The sequence below is a fragment of the Umbelopsis ramanniana genome (genome assembly GCF_025399195.1).
Source record: "Umbelopsis ramanniana AG unplaced genomic scaffold K450scaffold_13, whole genome shotgun sequence".
Classification (NCBI taxonomy): Eukaryota; Fungi; Mucoromycota; class Umbelopsidomycetes; order Umbelopsidales; family Umbelopsidaceae; genus Umbelopsis; species Umbelopsis ramanniana.
The window spans coordinates 234,870-248,040 of record NW_026252099.1 but is presented as its reverse complement, the minus strand read 5'-3'; the positions used below and the strand labels follow the sequence as shown (position 1 = coordinate 248,040).

The 13,171-nt window shown below is 43.3% G+C and overlaps 7 protein-coding genes across 7 annotated transcripts; 5 read left to right on the top strand and 2 right to left on the bottom strand.

The window, feature by feature from the left end:
* The first annotated feature begins 2 nt into the window (after positions 1 to 2).
* On the top strand, positions 3 to 1,288 carry K450DRAFT_230993 (uncharacterized protein). The gene has a single exon (XM_051587351.1). It carries the CDS (start codon positions 147 to 149, stop codon positions 1,089 to 1,091), a length of 945 nt encoding a protein of 314 aa, XP_051446762.1. The 5' UTR covers positions 3 to 146; the 3' UTR covers positions 1,092 to 1,288.
* On the bottom strand, positions 1,187 to 2,849 carry K450DRAFT_230988 (uncharacterized protein). The gene is made up of 8 exons (XM_051587350.1): positions 2,667 to 2,849; positions 2,499 to 2,598; positions 2,364 to 2,430; positions 2,063 to 2,285; positions 1,899 to 1,994; positions 1,617 to 1,831; positions 1,434 to 1,549; positions 1,187 to 1,349 (listed from the first exon to the last, which is right to left on the bottom strand). Exons 1-8 carry the CDS (start codon positions 2,676 to 2,678, stop codon positions 1,282 to 1,284), a joined length of 897 nt encoding a protein of 298 aa, XP_051446761.1. The 5' UTR covers positions 2,679 to 2,849; the 3' UTR covers positions 1,187 to 1,281.
* A 334-nt stretch (positions 2,850 to 3,183) lies between these two features.
* K450DRAFT_230978 (uncharacterized protein) lies at positions 3,184 to 6,332 on the top strand. Its single transcript, XM_051587349.1, has 6 exons — positions 3,184 to 3,816; positions 3,907 to 3,961; positions 4,034 to 4,113; positions 4,193 to 4,726; positions 4,808 to 5,403; positions 5,464 to 6,332. Exons 1-6 carry the CDS (start codon positions 3,262 to 3,264, stop codon positions 6,122 to 6,124), a joined length of 2,481 nt encoding a protein of 826 aa, XP_051446760.1. The 5' UTR covers positions 3,184 to 3,261; the 3' UTR covers positions 6,125 to 6,332.
* K450DRAFT_230976 (uncharacterized protein) lies at positions 6,242 to 7,229 on the top strand. The gene is made up of 3 exons (XM_051587348.1): positions 6,242 to 6,409; positions 6,724 to 7,002; positions 7,074 to 7,229. The coding sequence occupies exons 1-3, from the start codon at positions 6,359 to 6,361 to the stop codon at positions 7,188 to 7,190; spliced, it is 447 nt and encodes a 148-aa protein (XP_051446759.1). The 5' UTR covers positions 6,242 to 6,358; the 3' UTR covers positions 7,191 to 7,229.
* Positions 7,230 to 7,573: 344 nt separating this feature from the next.
* Positions 7,574 to 8,131, bottom strand: K450DRAFT_269909 (uncharacterized protein; the record flags this gene model as incomplete). Its single annotated transcript, XM_051592942.1, has 1 exon — positions 7,574 to 8,131. The coding sequence occupies one exon, from the start codon at positions 8,129 to 8,131 to the stop codon at positions 7,574 to 7,576; it is 558 nt and encodes a 185-aa protein (XP_051446758.1).
* Positions 8,132 to 9,077: 946 nt separating this feature from the next.
* Positions 9,078 to 11,454, top strand: K450DRAFT_18276 (uncharacterized protein). The gene is made up of 8 exons (XM_051584396.1): positions 9,078 to 9,427; positions 9,492 to 9,562; positions 9,628 to 9,713; positions 9,802 to 9,939; positions 10,012 to 10,280; positions 10,353 to 10,377; positions 10,478 to 10,506; positions 10,598 to 11,454. Exons 1-8 carry the CDS (start codon positions 9,313 to 9,315, stop codon positions 11,248 to 11,250), a joined length of 1,386 nt encoding a protein of 461 aa, XP_051446757.1. The 5' UTR covers positions 9,078 to 9,312; the 3' UTR covers positions 11,251 to 11,454.
* Positions 11,455 to 11,600: 146 nt separating this feature from the next.
* On the top strand, positions 11,601 to 12,162 carry K450DRAFT_230970 (uncharacterized protein). The gene is made up of 2 exons (XM_051587347.1): positions 11,601 to 11,873; positions 11,948 to 12,162. The coding sequence occupies exons 1-2, from the start codon at positions 11,621 to 11,623 to the stop codon at positions 12,010 to 12,012; spliced, it is 318 nt and encodes a 105-aa protein (XP_051446756.1). The 5' UTR covers positions 11,601 to 11,620; the 3' UTR covers positions 12,013 to 12,162.
* The last annotated feature ends 1,009 nt before the right edge of the window (positions 12,163 to 13,171 follow it).

Here is a 13,171-nt window from a genome sequence, read left to right as displayed (position 1 = left end):
TAGTACAACTTGAAAAACCATAAGTTCGAATTAAGACTTTCTATCAGTCACTGTTTGGCGTGTGACTGCTAACCCTGAAGTAGTGGCATTTCTTTTTTTTTTTCCTGACAACCGCAGTTGGAACAACTCCTACCTAGTCCGAAGATATGGCCGATTTGTCAACATCCATTGCCGGGGTCAAACTCCCAAACTTGCTTCTCAATGCTTCAGGCGTCAACTGTAGATATGAGAATGAACTTCAACAGCTTTTGGACAGCAGTGCTGGCTCCTTGGTTACCAAATCAGCAACTTTGAATTCTCGAGATGGAAACCCTGAGCCTCGTTATGCTCCTCTCGCAGGCCAAATTGGCAGTATCAACTCCATGGGATTGCCCAACCAAGGATATGAATACTACTTGGAATACGCCAAGAAATTCGATTACAACAATGGAAAGCCACTCTTCATATCCTTGGCTGGTATGTCCCTTGCCGATAACAAAGCCATGTGCGAAGCTTTCCGTGATGCCAACCTTCCCTGTGTCCTCGAGATCAACTTCTCATGCCCCAACCTTCCCGGAAAGCCTCAGTTAGGTTATGACATGGAGGCTATGGAAGCTGCTCTCAAAGTGCTTGCTCCCATAATTGGCAAGCCATTTGGTATCAAGCTCCCACCTTACTTTGACATTGCTCACTTTGATCAGGCCGCCGCCATCTTTAACAAATTTGACAACATCGCTTATGTCACCTGTATCAACTCTGTTGGAAACGGTTTAGCCATTGATTGGGAATCCGAAACTGCATTGATCAAGCCAAAGGATGGCTTCGGTGGTCTCGGTGGATTGATGGTCCTCCAAACTTCTCTCGCCAACGTCAATGCTTTCTATAGAAGATTGAACAACGGTAAGCAAGTCATTGCATGTGGTGGTGTTACCTCCGGTAAGGAAGCATTCCTCCATATCTTGGCTGGTGCTTCCGCCGTCCAGATCGGTACACAATTGCAGGAAGAAGGCACTGGTGTCTTTGAGCGTGTCTCCAAGGAGTTGCAAGAAATCATGGCTGCCAAGGGATACAAGAATGTTGAAGAATTTAGAGGCAAAGTCAAGACCTTGTAAAGTTAGCAACACACAGACTTGATATCTTTGCAAAAATATAAACTTTTTTTTTATTTGTGTGTTAACGAAAAGAAGAAATCCAAAACTAGAGAGATTTGATCTCGTATGTCTTTTTCTGTTTAACAAGATATAAGAATCAATTGTAATAATAAAAATTATAAAAAGGGACGAGATTTACAAAGCAGCCTCATCAAGGTTCTGCTAATTTCTCAAAGTGTTTTCTGGCTACATTGATGTTCATCAACGTTGCTGCTGGCACTACAGATCACAAAAAATACCCTCATCCATTAGTTTATGATCTCCCAATTTTTTTTCAAGTCCGTTAAATCTCCATGTACTCACGAATAGTAGGGTCCGACATCACCACCATAACATATGTGTTATTTGTCAACACATCAATAAACGCTGTGAACGAACTTCCTTTGATTTCCATGCTTTTGAAGTGAGTTTGTGACCGGCTGGAAGAATATTTGTTAGTGAGCCCCATTCATTTCCCTTTCATGAACTGAAAGGGTCGAAACTTGCCTGCATCCAAGATTAAACTGCTTGATAATGTTGCTGATCTTTTCAAATCGATGAGCATCTACATGGTTGATTCTGGCTGCATTCGCAATGACCAAAAAAGTGGATCGTTCGAATAAGACAACTTCATCTGCATCGCATATTGAACAGAAATTATTGAGATGGGATTCTAATGTTCGAATATTGGGTATTAAAGCATGTACAATGGTAGACCAAGCCTACGAACGATAAACATTGCATCAGTATCATGTTGGAGAGAGGTCGCAGATTATTTCGGAGCCTTACAGCGTACAACGTTTCGTCCCAGATGGACGTTCGGAACGTCTTTATCTTCAGTGGCTCTGATCTAGTTTTCAATTCATTCACTCGTTCTTCATACATCTGCAGAATACGTCATAGAGTCAATACCAAACAAGATCTTTGTGCGAAGCTTGTCATGGTCCCCCTACCTTGTCTCTTTGATGCTCTTGTACAAGATCCATTTTATGAACTAAGCAGAAAATTTTCGCCTCTCTTGAGTTTGCCATGATGGCTTCAAGGCAAGATTGGTAATAATGCATGTCTCTTTCTACATCTCGACTTTCGACATCAAATACGTAAATAAGTACTTCAACGTTTTTGAAAATGTGATCTCTTTGCGATGTAAAGTAGTTTTCCATAAACGCTTCTTGACTGTTATAGAGTTTTAGTGAGTATGCGCTTGCTGATGTGCTGTAGACCACCACTACGTTCCCAAGTCAGTGTACTCACCCGCCGCAGTCCCACAAGTTAAGTGTCAGATTGCCGAGAAACTTTAGGTTGGAGTGTTCAACGTCGACTAAGGAAAAATAAGTGTGAGCAGCAAGATCCACTTTGAAGTTTAATCGTCATGTCATTCTCTTTTACTTGTTGCTCCCAGCCGTCTGGTGTCTCTTGCAATGTAATTTGAGAATATGATTGACCGCATGGAGGTCTTGCCAGATCCGCTCTTGCCCATCAACAAGACCTGTTTAAAACAATTGAGCATTACAAGGTATCGTAAAACTACGTCTCAGCAAGTCGTTTATAGCCAACCTTCTTTTTCATGATAATAGATTCCGGTGAAGGTCCAAATTCTAATGATAAAGATTGTTGGAGCCTTCAGTCTTCAAGCATACTTTTTGCCCCACCTGCTTCGGAGATCCAATAAATTGCAGTCCAGTGTTCACTCTGACTGTTCACTCTTCTCACCTGGGGTATTATTTTTCAGTAGCATCGTTAACCTACATCAGTAACGTTAAAAAAATCAGATCTCGTTTTCAATGTATCTCTACATAAAAGAACTGCCTATGATTACCTCTGGTGTAAACAGAAAGGAGCGTCGCACTCTACGTATAACTTCAGTGAATCTCGATAGAGCTAGGTAAATATATAAAAACTAGTCAATCAATTGCTATCTGTCTTAAAGATGGAATTATCCGCACTTTACTTCAACAAAGCTCTGTCGCTTTTGCAGCAATCACCTTCTGCTGCAGTCACAGATAATTTTGGAATCCCGCAATTTCTGGTTAAAAGGTGTCTTGGCTGGTTGAGTTCCAAGAAAAAAAGCACTGTTCGTCCGCACACTCCTTACCACTGTAACCGATCCCTATCCGGCAACACCTTCTTTACCGTTAGTAACATAACCCAAATGGTGCGAATATCATTAATAGCTATTCTAGCTGTTGGGTTGCAGCTGAGCGCTGCTTCACAGCCTGTACCTCGCAACTACGCAGAGAGACTATATTATACACTTCATTCACCATCTGAGGATTTCGAAGCTGCCAAGCACACTGCTCAATTGTTGAATGCTCGATTCGAAGGCTACGTTGGAGAACTTAAGAATCATTTTCTCATCAGTGTCGATCGTCCATCCATAAGTGCTCGATCTGAAGTTGATGAGCATGACCATACACTTACTGCGTTCAAAGCCTTAAAAGCGCAGAAACTAGACAAACGGGGTGATGTTTCTGTCAGGGCAATATCGAGCATAGAAAAACAAGTACCTCGCCGAAAGCTGGTCAAACGAGCTCCTATCGAAACTTATGAAGAGCGACAGGACCCTCCTGTGAGCGAAAACGCTGATGAAGAGCAGAAGGCAAACGGCAAGAAAATTACTTGGTGGCTAGATGAGCCTGGAGCCTACTTGGCCATGAAAAAGGAATTGGGTATAAAAGACGTTGGTTTTGATAATCAATGGCATTTGGTAAATATCACTAGCTTCGTTGCAGGCACATATTGTGGAGGTATGGGAAGATCGCTGAGTTTTTTTTTTTTTTTGGATGTCTATTTCTAGGTGAATAGGGAGCAACAGGGCAATGATCTAAATATCACAGGCGTGTGGAAGCAAGGTATAACAATTGATGATGATTCCATCTGTGACATAGAACAAAGTCTGACACTATCTCCTTAAATAATTCCAGGAATTACTGGAGAAGGCGTTGTCGTTGTACTATTGGACGATGGCTTGGACTACGAGAGTGATGACTTGAAGGATAATTTTGTATGTTTACTTTTCGACGAGTATCTCTAGACCACTCTATGTTTACCTGGACGGCTTTATTTATACAATTTCTCCACAGTACGCTGAGGGATCTTACGACTTCAATGATCATACTCCACTTCCCAAACCTAGATTAATAGACGATAATCACGGTACACGATGTGCTGGCGAAATAGCAGCCGTCAAGAATGAAGTTTGCGGAATGGGTGTCGCATACAATGCTAAAGTAGCTGGTGTACGCATTTTGTCAGCTGAAATTTCGGATGCTGACGAAGCAGAGGCTCTTAATTACAAGTATCAAGAGAACGACATCTATTCCTGCTCTTGGGGTCCTCCGGACAATGGCGAAGTAGTTGACGCTCCCAAGGGATTAGTGTATGATGCCATTGTTAATGGAATCAACAATGGTCGCAACGGAAATGGTAGTATCTTCGTCTTCGCATCTGGAAACGGTGGCTCTTATGACGACAACTGCAATTTCGACGGATACACTAATAGCATGTACACCATCACTGTCGGAGCTGTTGACCGATTGGGCAAGCATCCATACTATTCTGAACGATGCTCTGCACAACTTGTTGTTACCTACTCTAGCGGTAGCGCTTCACGTATCGTAAGAAAAGAAGAAGACTATACGTAAGATGATGTTTGTGGACAGGTCTTGGTTAACGGCAAACATTTATTTTCAATTTAGTATACAACGGATGTTGGAAAACAATCATGCACTGACGGCCACGGAGGAACTTCTGCAGCTGCCCCTTTGGCAGCTGGTGTCTTTGCACTCGTTTTATCGATACGACCAGATTTATCTTGGAGAGATATGCAATATCTCTGCGTAAAGACAGCTGTTCAGGTAGCACTTGATGATGATGACTGGACAACCCTACCCTCTGGCAGAAAATTCAATCACCGTTTCGGTTATGGATCTTTAGATGCCTATCGAATCGTTGAAGAAGCCAAAACTCACGTCAATCTTCGCCCACAAACCCACCTTGCTATACCACACCTTACCAAGAAACCACAGCCCATTCCCGATCTAACCGGTCAGGATGATCATAGCAAAGCTTTCATCAGTACCATCAATGTCACTCCTGAGATGGCAAAGGGTGTGGGATTATCAAGACTTGAACATGTTACTATTGGCGTCGACATTCAGCATGAACGCAGAGGTGATCTGGAAATATTACTTGAAAGTCCACATAATGTAACCAGTCAACTGGCTGCTCGAAGACGCTTCGACACTAGTACCGATGGATTTGGAAATTGGACATTTATGACTGTGAAGCACTGGTAAGTGAGGTTCTATACGAGCTTGGTGAAAAACGTGAAGCTAACGGACTTGTTGCCCAGGGATGAAGACCCTATCGGTGACTGGACTTTGCGTGTCATTGATGCGTACAATCCTGAGCAAACAGGAAGTGTTGTGCATTGGACCCTGAATCTTTGGGGAGAAGTTGCTGAGGATTTCGATCCAAATGCCCAGCCTATTGAAACCCCTGTGGAAACCTCCAGTACAGTTGAAGAGCCAGTGGAGACCACTACCGCCAGTTCAGAAATTGAGACAGCCTCCGCATCTCCATCGGACAGCACATCGTCTTCCCCCATTGAGTCTGGTACTTCGACACCCGCAGCCGACCCTATTCAAACTCCTGGCGCTGAACATGCGGACGAGGAGCTGGAGGTGTCCCCTGTCGGAAACGGTACCAATGTACCTGAACACATAGTCTCCAGCGGTAGCACGATTGCATATATTGCGGTTGGATCTGCCCTTATTCTTGCAGCAGCAGGCATTGCGTATGTTGCTAAGCGCAAATCATGGGCAGACAAAGGATACAAGGAGCCGCCAATGTCAAATAGAACTGAGGGATATGAATTCGATCTCTTTGCCGATGACGATGATTCAGAAGCTGAAGAAGATAATGAAGACGATACCGGAAGTCATGCTACTAGTCCTATGCTCGGACGAGATAAGGGCAAGGGCAAAATGGTTGCCAGCGAGCCGGAAGACTAGCCATACCCCAAAAGCATAAAAATGTTTGATAGAAATTCATTCTTCTAGATAAAAACAAATTCATACCTTTTTTTCAATTCAACGTCTTTCTTAATGTTCGATTGCATGTTCTGATTCATAGTTTTGCATTTTTCATAATAAGATTCAAATATGGCCAATTTCTGTTAGTTCTCAGCAACAACGTCTTTGAAATGGGGGTCGACTGAGTTTGAAACATTTCCGGTCCGGTACAAGATGATGGAAGTTGCTTCACAGAATGAGCTCCCTCTTTTTCCGCACATCATGGTTAGTATTTTTACTGCTGGCATTCATCATCCCATCCATCCATCCATCCTTAGAAAGCGATGAACATGTAAACGATGATACGATCAAAACTATTCGCACCAAGAAAACGGAAAAAATCGACGACTTTTTGCACCACTTCTTGGCCACTTACATCCATCCATCCATCCATCCATCTATATCATCAAAGCTATTGCACCTGATAGAGAGTCGACATTACATTAATTTTTTGCCGTTTTTCACCTGTCATCTCTGACTTCATTTTCCACATGTCCTTGAATGTCTGACTGACGCAATTATCCTTTTGGCATTTACAGGCTGACGCTACTGTTACATTGAGAACCAGAAAGTTCCTCACCAACCGCCTGCTCCAGCGAAAGCAAATGGTCGTCGATGTCATCCATCCCGGCCGTGCTAATGTGCCCAAGGACGAGCTCCGTGAGAAGCTCGCCAAGATGTACAAGGCTGAGAAGGAAGTTGTCTTCTGCTTTGGCTACAAGACCCAATTCGGTGGTGGCAAGACTACCGGTTTCGCCTTGATCTACGATTCTCTTGAGGCTGCCAAGAAGTTCGAGCCCAAGTACCGCCTCGTCAGAGTATGTATCATTTCCTTTACCCGCCTTTAGTGAATCCACCCAACTCAACATTAACATTTTCTTTTTTGCAGCATGGTCTTGCTGATGGTTCCAGAACCGCCCGCAAGCAACGCAAGGAACGCAAGAACCGTGCCAAGAAGTATCGTGGTACCAAGAAGGCCAAGGCCGCCGGTGCTGGCAAGAAATAAATGCAAATGCAATAATAGCTGTTTTGCTTTTTTATCACCTTTTTACAATCATCAAAGTAAAGAAAATCACATTTTATCTACTCGGCGCATTTCATTTTATTTTGCTGTGAGATTGCTGCAGAAGAGATAGATGAACCTGAGATATCATGACAACGCTTGAGGATATGTATGAAAAAGTCGCATGGTCAATGTGACAGGTACGCTTGTTTGAGACTCATGTTATGTGAGAGAGGAATGCATGGAGTGATGAATGGGAAATTGCCAGTGTAGTCAGGGTCAGAATAATGCGATTATGCTTTGACGGTAGTGTGTCATTGGAAACGCTATAGAACCAACAGACTACTTTTTCTTTTTAGATGATGCAATGCGTTGGGTAATAATATTTACAGACAGTCAGTGCGCAGCTTTAGTCCCACCAACCAGCCAGTGGTTTGGTCTTTGGTATTGGGAGCGAGGTAACCTATTATGTAAGTCACCTCTTGGTCGCCAATATACAATTGGTAGCAGCCAACATGACGTGAACTGAAGATATCGATGAGGGTGTCTTGAAGCTGCAAATACAAGTATTGTTGATCGCAATAGTTGGAGGTGAGAGGTTCAAAGAATTCTTCCAACGATATCGTTTGGCATGAAGGGATTGCTTTCGTCTCAGACTCATAGTAATGTAAATTAGGTAATCGGTCACTCAATCTGAGCAACCTTAAGAATTCATCTCCACTTGGCAGTGTTCGTCGGGACGACAGTAGACTGGTGGTTGAATAAGGGATACTGATGGGCTCGAATGTGATGTCGTCGTCGTAGGTTCCATGCTCAGTGCCGTACCAATCGTTTGAAGACAAACAGAATCCAAGATCTTGCATCAAACTATTGATTCTGCATTCGATTGTTTTTATACGGGTTTGATACATCGGTGGATGTATGATCATTAAAGGTATTTCCATGTCTTATAAAGTGGTAGAAAAAGATGAAGAGAAAAAAAAAAAAAGAGCTATGAGCAGAATAGCCATTCCATTCAGTTACCGACTAGCCACTATATATCAATTTCTTATAGTAGGCGCTATCAAAAACGTCCAACAGCAGCACTGTATCAAGATATGGCATATTTGTGGTCGCCGAAGAATGCCTCAGAGTTTGAAGTATGTAAAGATCATGACTGCGGAGTTTAGGGGGACAAATTCCTCAAACGGATCAGGGTAGCTTTGAGCTGGCACTCAAAATCTCACCATTCAATCAAAATCTGAGTTTGATACATCTTCACACATTGACTTTAGCGTACTTCTTGCATTAGAAGGTAAAGAGGTAGGACTTTTTTTGGATTATTTATTAATTTACTGTATAGTAGAAGTAAGTAAAATTATGGAATGAGATTTCTTAGAGATGGCATTGCTCGCTGAAAAATAATCCATTTCTTTACCGCTGGAAATTGTATGGCTACGGTGTAACAGTCCCTTATGAAAAAAGTTCTAAGGCGAGGCTTGTACCCTCGAACAGCAACGGGAACAAATAATGATCATTTTTGCTGACTATGTCGCTTGATGTTTTAAGATTTTTTTCACAAACGCCATCTCACATGTGAAATGCCCTTCGTTCACATTGATGTCAACGTAGTGTTGGTCATCCAGGAAACCATTCATTTTGATGGCGTTTGTGGGGAAAAAATCGGCCTGGTCCCTATTGATACCTCGTCGTTCTCACCAATCACCTTGAACGTTTTTCTTGGCGGATCTCCGCTGTAAAATCTTTCTCTTGTGGGTTTCCCTCCATCTTCAGCTGATGTCGTACAACCACTTGTCGGAATGGAAAAGCTAATGCATTGTGGGATGTGCTCGAACTGAATTGATTGCCCACACTCAAAATTTCTATTGGTGTCTGTGCATAGCCTTTGCCCTTTTTTCTCTTCTTCTCAAAACATCGGTCCTTTCCCATCCCTTCCCTTTCCTTCTATATTTTCGACTTGATTCATCCAGTGAAGGATGACCCATTTAAGTGACTTCAGTTTTCTGCGTAAGTGCCATCACTCTATAATGGACGTCGACAAAAAACGCTCATCCTTGCCTACCTTGTATATCAATCAGAGCGAGCTGTTGAATTAGCCTTTTTGGAGGTTTGGTTCGTCCTTCGAATGTGGCAGATCGATCGCTTTGCCTGCCTTCATCCATCTCGCATTCGACAAGGCGAACTGAAGAGTATATTATCAGTATTAATTTTATTCATGGTGCCGTTTCAAATGGCGTATGGTACGTAGTTTATGCCTGATCGTCGAAAATTTCTATCCTATCAATCGCTCATATGTCGCTACAGATATAGCGTCCGTGAAAATTAAATACGAGGAAGGCTTTATGCAGCTTCCTGGAACAACGACCATTATCACGGCAAGTGTCCTTATGGAATTCATATCTTGTTTTCAAACAAAGCATTAACCATGACCTACATACAGAAACCAGCCACATTCTGGACTACGGCTGATCAGCAACTCGTCATCCCCACAAACTACTCCCTTTGCGTTGGATTTTCATTTCAAACGTAAGTTGTCACATTGGTCTTCGCTGACCGATAAAGCGGGAAAGCTATTTTTTTTTTCAGGTTACACTAACGACGGTACATCTTGCAGCGGTAGTTTGTTCCTCCTCCAATGTTTCTGGAACTATCTGGCGAACTCTGTAGCAAAAGCTACGTTTATGTCGAGTAAAGAGTTCAAGTTTTATGTTGCGTGGATTTTCGTTGCTATGGCATTGTTCCCCGTCCTCCAGTAAGTAAACATGGTCGATCAATTGCTGTGGAAAAACGTGGTCACAAGCTCAACCTGACTTTCGGTTTGTAGATGGAACTTTTCTCGTGATGTCTACCCTGATACTTGGAAAGAAGTCATTCCGGAATTAGTTTATGGAAGTGCTCTTTTCATCATCGCCATCCTCGGTGTTGTTTCCCATTTCCGCTTCAAACGACTGATTTACCAGACACGGGATAGCACCAACGGAAAATCAATTTCCAGCAAAATTACCTACTTCAAGGACTTGAACTTTTTATTGACTGTTTGCTTGCTCCTTGATGGCGCTTGCTTTATTATTCTTAGCGTGGATGGTTTGACTAGTAAGTGAACGTTTTATCACATTGTTCGCCTATGGTTTGGATGTGATATTAATGTAATACGTGGAATTGTAGCCGCCAAATATTTGAACAGCCACAAGTAAGTAGCACAACACCCATGGACTTGGTCACCGCATGGTCCATATGAGTAACTGACCAAATGATTTCTTTACTTTTTTCCTCTGTTGTTACATTGGCAGGTTTTCCGCGGATCTTTTCATTTGCATTGGTAAGTTTTAGAGTTTACACCTGGGGGTTCCTAGTCCCGTTAGGACGGCTTCTATCGTGCACATTGACTCACGCGTTGTTTCTCGTACTAGCTAATTTTGCATCGGTTATTATCTGGTTTATTGTTATTCTCATTTTCCACCCTAAGCGTGGAAGTGGGGTTGGACCTAATTCGACTCAGCAGAATTCAGGATATGTCTTCAGCAATCCTACTGCTAGTGTTCACCATACCACTCGTGGAAACCATACCCAATCTATGGGCATTGCCATCTCGTCTCCTGCTGCTCAGACCGACTATATTCCTTACAGTCCATCTCTTGCTAAAGCTACACCTGTGCCGACTTCACCTTCCACTCCACTTCCTCGTTATGGAACTCCTCCTCCTCTCAATCCGAAATCCAACCAACGTCCACTCAGCCCACAGCAACCTACGTTTCGGTCCATGTCACCTCAACAAAACATCCACGATATCTATTCTTCAGAGCCTATGGCCACTGAAGCTGGTGTAGATTTTTATCCAGTCGTCTCACGAAAGTACAGTGACGCATACAAACAGCCTAGAGCACAGCGACACCCTGGCCAGGAAGAAATCGCTCTTCAACAATGGGACGATGATACTTTGCGAAGTGGATACGATAGCCGCAGCCAGTCTCCCACTTACACTCCCCGTCATGATGATAACTGGCTGCGTCAATCTCCTTTGAAGCAGCAACATCCTTATAACAAAACTCCTGACTCTCCATGAAGGACAAAATGTGTACTGGTTACACCTTCTTTTAATCACATATTATTTACATCTGTATCCTCTGTGTTTACTCTATTGCTAACATGTTAGCGCGCGAAATGTGCAGCTTTTCCTCTAAAGTTCGTTATATATTATTTGACATTTATTCATTGACCTTGTGCTATTATGCTACTAAAAAAAAAGAAAAACGTTCTGTCCTCATTATCTTCGCTTAATCAGCTACAAGTATTTGTGTGTGGGTCCGAGGGGCAATCAATGCACTTATGGGAAACATTACTGCTCAATTTTGAACCGCAGTCACGGATGTTAAGCTTTATGGGTTCGGCTAGGGTATTCATCATCGATTCATTCTTTTTTGAGATTCTCCAGGATGGAAGCAGCTCAAACGGAAACTACAGCTACTAGAGACTCTCATATACCTAGTAGCCTCAATCCAAACGCCAGTGCATTTACTCCTTCTGCCACGCCACAACCGGCTTCTCCTCAGCAATCCGCCGTCTCGCAGGCGTTCAAGCCACAAGTGAAATACTGCTACTACGAGCAATTTGGTCAATGCAATAAAGGTGATGCATGTCCTTTCACACATCGAAGCCAAGAACAGTGCTGGTACGAAGCCAATGGAGGTCAGTAACTCATATATGACAGGTTGTAAGATCAGCCCATTGTCTTTCATTGACTAATGTTTTTCCCGATCTAGGCTGTAAAAGAGGTGCTGCGTGTTTGTTCAAGCACACTGGCATAACATCAAGCAACGGTGAGTAACTTGAGATGACTTATTAATTTCGTTTGTAGCAATAAGGCACAACAATGGAATCAAATCCTGGAAATTGGCAAGCATAAACTGATATTCGAACCCATCATGAACAAAAATAGATGCTGCCAGCCCTACAACAGGGGAAACCGTAGTCGATAACAGCAGTAAAGATGAAAAATCATTTAAAGAGACTACTACAGCAGTGAAGCAAGTCAGTGGTACCAAAATACTGGCCACAGCCTCACCAACGGTCAAGCCTACTATACCTGTAGCCAAGAAGCCTGTTGGTTCGACACTAAATACCGCCATGTTAGAAGCAAAATTAAGCACTGCTAAGAAAGCGCCTGCAGGCGATTCGATTCCAAATAAGCTTGCTCCCACTGGAAATGGTCTTCGATCGAATGTGAAACCGCAGGAAACATTGGCTTCCGTGTCCATACCAACTAATCAGGCCAAGGCAACAACCGCCAACGCACCGGTTCAAGGACTTGCTTTGAAAGGAACGGCCAAGCTTGCTTTAGCCAATGCAGTCAAGTCCAATGCAAATGGTACAGCCGCCGGCAAGCCTATGTCGGCATTAAGAGCAGCGGCTTTGGCGAGTGTCAAAGGTAATCCCAATGGTCCTGCTAAAGTAGCGGAAGCCAAACCTGTGGCAAAACGTGGCGGACCAACAGCAGCAGCAATCACAGCAGCGACTAAGGCAACGATGGTCGCAGGTAAACAGGCTGCAGCACCGACTTTGGCCAATGCCAACAATAAGCAAGGTACAGCACAAGGATCTCCCAATGCTAATAACAAGCAAGCAAGCAAACTTAGCCTTCCCGCCAAACCTGTGGCGGCCAACAAGCAAGCTACAGCACAAGCGTCAGCAAATGCAAACAATAAGCAACCGGCAGCACAAGGATCACCTAGCCTCAACAGCAAACAAGCGACCAAAAAACCAAACGCTAAGACGTCGCCTGCTGGAACGGACGATGGTTTACAAAATATCAAAATTCTTACCTTTGAAGAAATCATGGCGCAGAAGCGCGCAAAGAAAGAAGCTGAACAGGCTACATCATCGACTGGTAGCCCGAAAACTGGATCACCACGGCCAATACCAGCTCGACCGGCTGTCAAAGCACCCACTCCACCTGTAGCCAAACCAATTGCTGTTACCGTTGAAAA

Excerpts from the sequence above, each read along its gene's own strand:
- K450DRAFT_230993 (XM_051587351.1), top strand. The coding sequence starts at position 147 with ATGGCCGATTTGTCAACATCCATTGCCGGGGTCAAACTCCCAAACTTG.
- K450DRAFT_230988 (XM_051587350.1), bottom strand. Across the intron at positions 2,286-2,363 it reads AACTTGTGGGACTGCGGCGG|TCAAGAAGCGTTTATGGAAA; the intron begins GTGAGTACACTG and ends ACTCTATAACAG. Across the intron at positions 1,995-2,062 it reads AAGAGCATCAAAGAGACAAG|ATGTATGAAGAACGAGTGAA; the intron begins GTAGGGGGACCA and ends CGTATTCTGCAG.
- K450DRAFT_230978 (XM_051587349.1), top strand. The coding sequence starts at position 3,262 with ATGGTGCGAATATCATTAATAGCTATTCTAGCTGTTGGGTTGCAGCTG. Across the intron at positions 3,817-3,906 it reads TTGATAATCAATGGCATTTG|GTGAATAGGGAGCAACAGGG; the intron begins GTAAATATCACT and ends GTCTATTTCTAG. Across the intron at positions 3,962-4,033 it reads CACAGGCGTGTGGAAGCAAG|GAATTACTGGAGAAGGCGTT; the intron begins GTATAACAATTG and ends AAATAATTCCAG.
- K450DRAFT_230976 (XM_051587348.1), top strand. The coding sequence starts at position 6,359 with ATGATGGAAGTTGCTTCACAGAATGAGCTCCCTCTTTTTCCGCACATC. Across the intron at positions 6,410-6,723 it reads CTCTTTTTCCGCACATCATG|GCTGACGCTACTGTTACATT; the intron begins GTTAGTATTTTT and ends TGGCATTTACAG. Across the intron at positions 7,003-7,073 it reads CCAAGTACCGCCTCGTCAGA|CATGGTCTTGCTGATGGTTC; the intron begins GTATGTATCATT and ends TCTTTTTTGCAG.
- K450DRAFT_18276 (XM_051584396.1), top strand. The coding sequence starts at position 9,313 with ATGTGGCAGATCGATCGCTTTGCCTGCCTTCATCCATCTCGCATTCGA. Across the intron at positions 9,563-9,627 it reads GAACAACGACCATTATCACG|AAACCAGCCACATTCTGGAC; the intron begins GCAAGTGTCCTT and ends ACCTACATACAG. Across the intron at positions 9,714-9,801 it reads GTTGGATTTTCATTTCAAAC|CGGTAGTTTGTTCCTCCTCC; the intron begins GTAAGTTGTCAC and ends TACATCTTGCAG.
- K450DRAFT_230970 (XM_051587347.1), top strand. The coding sequence starts at position 11,621 with ATGGAAGCAGCTCAAACGGAAACTACAGCTACTAGAGACTCTCATATA. Across the intron at positions 11,874-11,947 it reads CTGGTACGAAGCCAATGGAG|GCTGTAAAAGAGGTGCTGCG; the intron begins GTCAGTAACTCA and ends TTCCCGATCTAG.